Source organism: Helobdella robusta (genome assembly GCF_000326865.2).
Source record: "Helobdella robusta unplaced genomic scaffold HELROscaffold_7, whole genome shotgun sequence".
In the NCBI taxonomy this organism is placed as follows: Eukaryota; Metazoa; Annelida; class Clitellata; order Rhynchobdellida; family Glossiphoniidae; genus Helobdella; species Helobdella robusta.
The window spans coordinates 1,663,049-1,671,899 of NW_008705398.1; the positions used below are offsets into that span (position 1 = coordinate 1,663,049).

The 8,851-nt window shown below is 34.8% G+C and overlaps 1 protein-coding gene across 1 annotated transcript in view; it reads right to left on the reverse strand.

Moving 5' to 3' along the window:
• The window catches only part of HELRODRAFT_108105 (hypothetical protein), a 26,010-nt gene extending 18,109 nt beyond the window's left edge, over positions 1-7,901 (reverse strand). The window contains exons 1-10 of the mRNA XM_009030754.1: positions 7,628-7,901; positions 5,821-5,901; positions 5,612-5,656; positions 5,213-5,266; positions 4,844-4,897; positions 3,212-3,256; positions 2,447-2,545; positions 1,329-1,427; positions 945-980; positions 770-823 (exon numbers count right to left, since the gene is read on the reverse strand). Coding sequence (XP_009029002.1) covers positions 770-823; positions 945-980; positions 1,329-1,427; positions 2,447-2,545; positions 3,212-3,256; positions 4,844-4,897; positions 5,213-5,266; positions 5,612-5,656; positions 5,821-5,901; positions 7,628-7,696 — 636 coding nt within the window. The 5' untranslated portion in view covers positions 7,697-7,901. The remainder of the gene's footprint in view (positions 1-769; positions 824-944; positions 981-1,328; positions 1,428-2,446; positions 2,546-3,211; positions 3,257-4,843; positions 4,898-5,212; positions 5,267-5,611; positions 5,657-5,820; positions 5,902-7,627) is intronic.
• Positions 7,902-8,851: the final 950 nt, after the last annotated feature.

The window sequence follows — 8,851 nt, forward strand, 5'->3', positions numbered from 1 at the left end:
TAAAACTAACTGGAGATCCCATGTCACCCATTTCCCCCGGGGCACCCTGGTCACCCTGTGATCACATCAAAATTAAGCAGACCTCAGTTGATGATTGTATGTTACTTTGTTTAGGATGAGGCAAAATATTTAAATCATTAGTTCTCAAGTCTTTGTGTGTGTGCTGAATTAGTTTGAGTACGAAGAATTTGGTCACAAATTTGCATTGATTCTAGTGTGTGGATGCATGTTACAAGTGAATGATAACTTTAAATATCTCAATGTCTCAGTTATATAAATGACTTTAGAAAAATTTCATCTATGTCACTATCATGAAATTATTATCAACATTGTAAATCTAACAAAGAACTAAAATGATAAAGTTCAACATTGTGACCTGTGGTCCTTTGGGCCCTGCCTCTCCCTTGTGGCCAACTGGACCAGGCGCTCCTGAACTTCCCGAAGCTCCGTCGAAACCTGGAACTCCTCTATCTCCGACTGGTCCCTGGATGGATTATCATTTAATTTTATCACATCATTCACTGATAGGATTGCTCTTTATCAAGAGCACGTGAACAAAATGCGCGTACTGTGAGAACATTTTGCTGAATTTATTTTTACTAAGATCGTTTAAAAATCAGCAAAGAAGCGGTCGAAGCATTCCGCAGGCGTTTGTGACAATGGAGAGAACATGAAATAAAAATCAGACGGAGAATGATGAAAACGAAAGAGGTAATAGTGGAAAGCGAAAAAATCAGGTGGAGAAAAATGAGTTGTAGAAAAAACTAACGGCTTCTCCACGTGGTCCGGTGGCTCCAACTGGTCCTGGAAGTCCCTGTGGCCCCTGTAAAGTATATCCAACATAACGTGAAACCCGTCATAAGTAAATAAAATAAAATACTGAAATTTAAAAATTTTTGATTTTATCAATACAAAAAAGTTATTTCCAACAAATCATCACTTACTCTTTTGCCTCTCTCTCCTGGCACGCCTTCTTCACCCTTTTCTCCGGGGCTGCCTGGGTCACCCGGGGCTCCCTTTTCACCCTGGTGTCCTTGCGGGCCTGGAGCACCCTGTTTTTAAAACATTATCGATTTTAGTACTAAAACGTGTGTCTCGCAAAACATTTTCAACCACAACATTCCACAATTCAATTATAACTGCAATAAAACCATGGCGATCTATATACCAAAAATTTTTTTAAATTTTCAAATCTTATTCAGCGAAAAAATCATATTGCATACTACGCTAATTTAAATCTCTGAAATTGAACCGATATAAAACAAACAAATTTAAAAAAAATTTTTCCCTACAAACAAAATCTTTGAATTAGCTAAAACGGATCTTACTGGTTCTCCCTTTCCACCGACTGGTCCTTGAAATCCAGCAGCTCCTGGCGCACCCGCGGATCCTGGGAACCCTGGAGCTCCCTGCTGACCTGGCTCTCCCTGCGTAATTATTGGGTGATCTTAATGTTGACGTTAGCCGGCTTGGATTTGGAGGGGGTAAGTTAGTTTTGAATGTCACCAAAGATAAATTATTTAAAAAATTTTAACGTCAAAAGAACGGTTCGATTAAAAATATGATGAACGATTAATAAAAAGATGAAGTGATTGATGAACGATTGGTGAGATGAACGATTGGTGGATGAACGAACCCTTCCTCCTTTCTCTCCGGGAGCTCCGTTCACACCTGGATCTCCCTGGTCGAAAAATGTATGAATTATTATAAAATTCAACACAATTTTGTTAAAAGTATAATTAATTAATTATTTCATCAATAATTGCTGAAACATTGGAATTAAGAATGATACGACTGTAGATATTGAGAGAGGGAGAGTGAGAATGAGCTTGTACGTATCAGACATCAATAAAACATCATACCGATATATTCTCCACTGTTATTATTTCATTTAATTAAAAAACATAAATATAAAAATATGTAAAATGTAACAAAGGAAAGAAATATGCTCACGGCTCTCCCGCTGGCACCGGGTTCTCCCTGAGCTCCAGGGGCACCAATGATTCCTTGGGCTCCTTGTGCCCCCTTGGCACCAACTGCTCCTTGTTCTCCCTGGTTTTGTGTGTTCGTTTGTGTGTTTGTATGTGTTTGTTGGTGTGTATGTATGTTGTGTGTGAGTCTGTGTGTTCGTGTTGTGTATTGCTTATTATTTGTGCGTGCGTGTGTGTGTTTTGTGTGAGCGGATTTGTTATGTGCTCTGCGTACGGATGAATCTGTGTTTGTGTGAATGTTTTGATGCATCAATCCCATGTTTCGTGTGAGATTGCTGTGCAGTTTCATGTCTTCCCGTGTTAGGTTATAAATTCTTTCAATTGTTGTTATAAGGCGTATTAAAATGTACACTTTGTACGTTAACATATACTATTTATACATCGTTTAAGTCTATTTAAACACAACTAAAAATATTTATTAACAAATTAATTTGTGAATGATCGGGCGGACTGACCTTAGCTCCAGCCAATCCAGGTACTCCAGGAATGCCAGCGGCTCCGATGGGACCTGGAGGTCCTGCGTTTCCTGGGTGACCATCGGCTCCACGTTGGCCCTGGTTCGGAAATGAAAAAAAAAGATTCAAATTGTGAAAAGTTAATTTGAGGTAAAGTTGTAGATTGAAACATATTTGTGATAATATCGCAAATCGCCGATTGTTGTTGAATTGGGATGGATGATAAAAATTTCGCAATTTAAATAAAAATGACTTTCAACTTCCACTAACAGCTGGTCCACTCTTTCCGTCAGGGCCACGTTCTCCGGCAGGCCCTCTTGGCCCCTGTCCAGTGTGGCAACGTAATTTACAACTTTATTATTATAATTATAATAATTATCAGCAAAAATATAATTTCCTTAATAACTCTCTGGAGTAGCGCTAATGAATACGCTCAACTGCACGCATCACCACACGCACTGCATGTGATCAGCGGTGATCTCCTCGTATTCGAAACCAGTCTCGACGACAGCTGAAGCAGGCGCTCTAACCGTTAGACTATCCCGCGAGTTTTACAAAAATTATTGTGCGTACAAATCGACTAGTTACTTGGTATCACTCAATTACCAAATTTCTCGATACAACTCAATTAATTAACTAATTAATTGAATAATTAGTTGAATGGCTAATTAAGAATCAACCTTAAATTAAGAACTAATTAAATGATTGGCCAGTCAATAAAAATTATAAAAAAATCAATTAAAAATTCAGGAAATAATTTCCAACCTGTGGTCCCTGGGGTCCTGGGACACCTGGTCCACCATCAGGTCCCTTGCGGGCGATTAATTATTCAATTCATTAATTTATTCATTAATTAATTTATTCATTCATTAATTTATTCATCAATTAATTTATTCATTCATTAATAAATTTACTAACTAACAAGCCACAATCAATTTACGGAAATGACAGAATGTTTTTGAAAGAGGTAGAGAATACGGGAAATAAAAAAGGTGCATGAAAAAAAAACAGACAAACTGACAAACAGGCAGACATACAGTCAGACAGACAGACAGACAGACATATACTTATAGACAGACAGAACAAAAAAATTGAAAAAGCCAAAGAAAGAGAGAGAGAGAGAGAGAGAGAGAGAGAGAGAGAGTGAAAGAGTGATGAAGTTAATATTATTACCCTCTCGCCTTGCCTTCCCTGTTCGCCTCTGGCTCCTGTCGCACCTGGAAATCCCTGAAAAAATAATTTTATTATTATTATTATTTTTATTATTATTATTATTATTATTTCAACTTACCCTGTGTCCCTTGGGTCCCGGAGCTCCAACGCCTCCAGCTGATCCTGGAGATCCCTGTTTTGTTGTTGATGATAATGATGATGATGGTTGTAATGATGATGATGATTGTAATGATGATGATGATGAAGATGATGAAGAAGATGAAGAAGATGATGATGAAGATGATGATGATGAAGAAGATGATGATAAAGAAGATGATGACGAAGATGATGATGATGAGGATGATGATGACAACGACAACATCGGTGATAGCAATGGCAGGTTAACGATGATGAAATATTGGTAGCGATTTGAAAAGAGTGCAGATAAGACGAGATGACGTCAACACCTTACGATGATATTACATTTTGATGATGACGTCAACGCAGCATGATTACATTAAATTTAGATGCGTGAAAACCGCTCGTGAAACTGGTGAAAAAGGTTACACTAATGATAATTAATCAGGTAATTAAGTGGCAAGTAAACATAATTAAATTAAAGGATGACAGTCAAGTGTGATGACGTAGAAAGTGGAGGTGATGACGTCATAAGGAATTGCAACGTACCGGATTTCCTGGGGGACCTCTGGCTCCCTGTTCTCCGTCGAGTCCTGCTTCTCCCTGGAAATTTTTTAATCGTCATCATAATCGTCGTCATCATCATCATATAACCACAGCTTCGTCGTCATCATCATTATCATCATCGCTATTATATCATCATCATCATCATCATCTTCTTCTTCATCATCATCTTCTTCATCATCATCTTCTTCATCATCATCTTCTTCATCATCATCTTCTTCATCATCATCATCATCATCATAATCGTCATCGTCATCATCATCGTCACTATTTCATCATCACCATCATCATCGTCATCATGATCATAGTCGTCATAACTACATCATCATGATCGTCTTCATCATTTACTATATCATCATCATCATCATCATCCTAACAATATTATCATCATCATTATCATCATCATTATCATTCACAATATTATTATATTATAACCATAATTATTTTTTATACTATTAAAAATATAATAATAATAAATAATAATAATGATAATTTTAATTATTATTATTTTTATTATAAATACGAAGAAAGAGTCAGCCGTACATCTTTTCCAGGGGGTCCGACGGGTCCCACTAATCCTCTCGCACCTTGGGCACCCTGGTCAATATTATTATTTTTATTATTATTTATTATTATTATTTACGAATATTATCATTAACTTAATTATTATTGCTATTATTGTCTTTTATTTTGCTGTTGTCGTTGCTGTTGGCAATATTATAACGAACGAGCAAACGAACGAATAACGAAATAAAAGAACGAACAACAGAACAAACGAACGAACAACGAAATAAATGAACGAACAACAGAACAAACGAACGAACAACGAAATAAAAGAACAAAAAACAGAACAAACGAACGAACGAACGAAAAGACAAACGAACGAACAAACGAATGAACAAACAAACTTACAGGCACACCGGACTCTCCTGGCTCTCCCCTGGGTCCTTGGAATCCCGTTGGTCCCTATGGGAATGATCCCACATCATTCATATAAACCACTATACATTTAATCATTGCTAATTAATCAGCCAAAACATTTCTTTAAATTCTTTCTACATTTGCTTATTTTTTAATAAAAATATTATTTTCAATTTTCTAATTGATAAAGACGCCATCTTTGATACTAATTAAGCGTACTAATTGGCCTAATTAATTATTTGTAAGAATTTTTTATCATAATTGATTTAATTAAAAAAATTATTCATTTATTATTATTATTATTTATATCATCATATTTCACTTTTTTACGTTTCCATAATTATTCATAATTTTTTGATCATAATAATTTTTTATGGCCAAACAACTCACAGCCGGTCCAGGCGGTCCTGGTGGTCCTCTTGGTCCTGGAACAACCTGAAATTATTTTTAATTATGTTTTTTAATAATTTTACAAATTAAATTAATTAATTAATCAATTAAAATGGGTTAATCAGGATTGAGACTAATAATTAACCATAAATTTAACTAATTGGTTAAATAATTAATCCATTAAAATGGATCAAAATTGGACCACTAACGACTTGTGGGGCGTAGAAGTTACTTGGACCAGCACCTGGTGGTCCCTTGTTTTCATTGGATGGCTGGCTCCATGGATCAACCTATCAGATTGTTCCATTTCAATTTAATTATTTCATATTATTTCATTTTATTTTGTAACTTTATTTCGTTTGGTTCTATTACGTACCAATGCATTCAATGTTTGTTTTATTTTCTATTTATCTTGCTTTAAATTCTACAAGTTATTTTTATCATTGTTATTAACACAATTAAAGTTAATTAAACGTTTAAACAATAATAATGACTATTGTTATGTTTATTTTTCTTATACTTATTCAAAGTAGAGTTTACAGATAGTATGTATAAAGATCACTGAGTTTTCGGCATTATTCAATTAATAATAAATATTTAATAACAATTATAACGATAATAATAGTCATTATTATTATTATATCAGTTATATAATAATTATATCGGCTCAAGAGACCAAGCTCCAAACACATGTTATGATCTAAGGAACATTGAGAAGCAGCTTTTAGAGGTCGAATGACCACTGATTGACCAATGAGACGGGCATATTAATCCTATTGTTCACTTGTTTACAGCTTTTACGCTTCAGCTGGAAAAAGTATTTTGAATTTCGCCCAGCTGCAGAAATTGTTGAAGTATCGTCGAGTAGAGCCAGCTGGCGAATGTTATGAAGATCGGTCGAAATCAGGTGTCAAACGAAAGAACATCACCTTTAAATACCAATCGAGCTATCCATGCATATCAACTTGATGAGATAAACTACTATAAAATTAATCAAACAATGTTTATTAATTGACATCGCTATATCAGCTGATTAGAATGTGGCAGTATAAGGAACTTAGAAATTGAAAAAGTTAAGATCCATAAATGAATTTAAGAGTATGTGGACAACTAGGACACTGGAAGTTTCAGTAGCAGGGAGTGCACTGAGGATAGTGTGGTGAAACAACACGAGGAACATCTAAATGAAATCCCAGCTGACGTCCGCTTTCAAGTACTTGGAAAAAATAGCATTGCTAGGAAGACTTCACGCACTTATCATAAGAAAGTTTCTTGACATCAGTTGGAAACATGCCTAGGTTACTTGCTGTAATTCGTCCGTACGTTGCTGTGAGCACTGGCACATATGAGACTGAAGTACACTTTAAGGTTAATTTTAATTGTGTTAGTTATAACAATAATAACTTGTAGAATTTGAAGAAAGTACACGGGCAAATGATGGCAAATAATGACGCTTGTCAATTGATTGACCAAGAGGAAGACATGTGCATGCATGTGTTGATACATGCATGCACAATTAGGTGCAACGCGTGGAGTTCAGTTTGCGAAAATAGATAAAGGAATAAACGACTGGTAGATGGCGTTTTATTTTGTTTCAACTCATATTGTATTGTGAAGCAGGCAAAATTTTAATTACAATAGTAGTTCTGTCATTATTATTACCTTTATTCATATTTTTAGTTGTTAAAATTCAGGGCATTTTAACATTATAAATGATATGTTATTAATGAGCTATGGTTGTTTGTAGTGTTAGGTCAATTTCTTATGTAACGACGCTAACTTGAAGATTATCAAGTTAAGCTTATATTTGTTATGTGGAGCTATCTAACAGTTTTGCGAGTAGTATGAAAATTAAAAAACTTCTAATATTTGAAAGTTTCTTGAATTGAACCAATGTAAATGATAACCAATTATTTCAGCACACGAAAATGGCAAAAAATATTTAAAAAAAAATTTGAACTAAAATTGCAAAAAATTGGCAAGGTTGTTATTAAAATAGAAAGAAAGACGACCAACCTGAGCGCTGGCGTGTACAATTAAAACTCCAATCCAGAGCAGACCGGTGATAATCTGCTGACGACTCATTCTGTAGGTGATGGTCGTCGCTCCCAACAACAAAATTGTTGCGTTATCCGCTCCGGAACGATATAAGAAATTCCGTTAATAATAAAATATATTAAAATTATTAACTGATTTCTTAGTATCGGCCGTTCCTATACAATTCTCTTGAATCAATTTCGTTATAGAAAGGCCGGCCTGAACCTAATCCATCCGAACCTGAGAATTTCCGTTGTTGAAGCGGCAGCTGAGTTGGCACGATCGACAGCAGATTGCCTTCTCCCTGTACAACTGCAAGACAACTTACTGTAGGACCATCTGCATACATCTCCATACCCAGTGCTATCACCTCTCATATTCACATTCAGTTACTTGGCTATACATCAAATAGGGCGTTTGTAGGTACATACATTTGTCAGGGCATGTATAGGAATGAAAATAGAGAGATAGATCCATAGTTGGAGAGCGGTTATGATTGTCAAGTTAGTTGTGTATATATGTATATAAATATGTGTGCGTAAATATATGAACATATAAGATGGGAATATAAAGCAAGCAGCTTTTTTCCATTATAAAGATGCCTCGTCTTAGACAATTCTCTCACTTTTCCTCCTCCCTATCTCACCAGATTTCGTTTTGTCATCACGTTTCTCTCTCTCTCTCTCTCTCCTTCTTCTCCACTCTATATAACCCCTATCTCTTTTTCTCTTTTGTCAAACCTCTCAGCTGTCTCGCTCGACAATTCGTGAAAGATTTTCAGATTTATTTCTTTTATTTTTTTTTACTTTATTTCATTATTCACATGAATAAACTTGTTTTTAGAAAAAAAAAGATAATTCGCGTTTTGGTGGGAAATAAATTTAAAAAAATTCAAATTTGGAAAAATTATTTTATGTAAAATAATCCTATTTCTAATTTTAAACCCGATAATCATGTTATACCTACATATAATAAACATTTTTATTTTTATAGATTTTTTATTATTTTTGTAACAATCTTTTAAAATTGTATCATTTAATCGCCAATAACGACACAAACATTTTTTTTATGATTCAGACAAAATATATTTTTCAGAATTCGTCCAAAGGTTTTTATTCAACCTAGCACCTGCTGAGTCACATTCTTGCTCCTTATTTTTCATTGTATTATTTGACGCTGTATTAAACACACATCATTCCTATT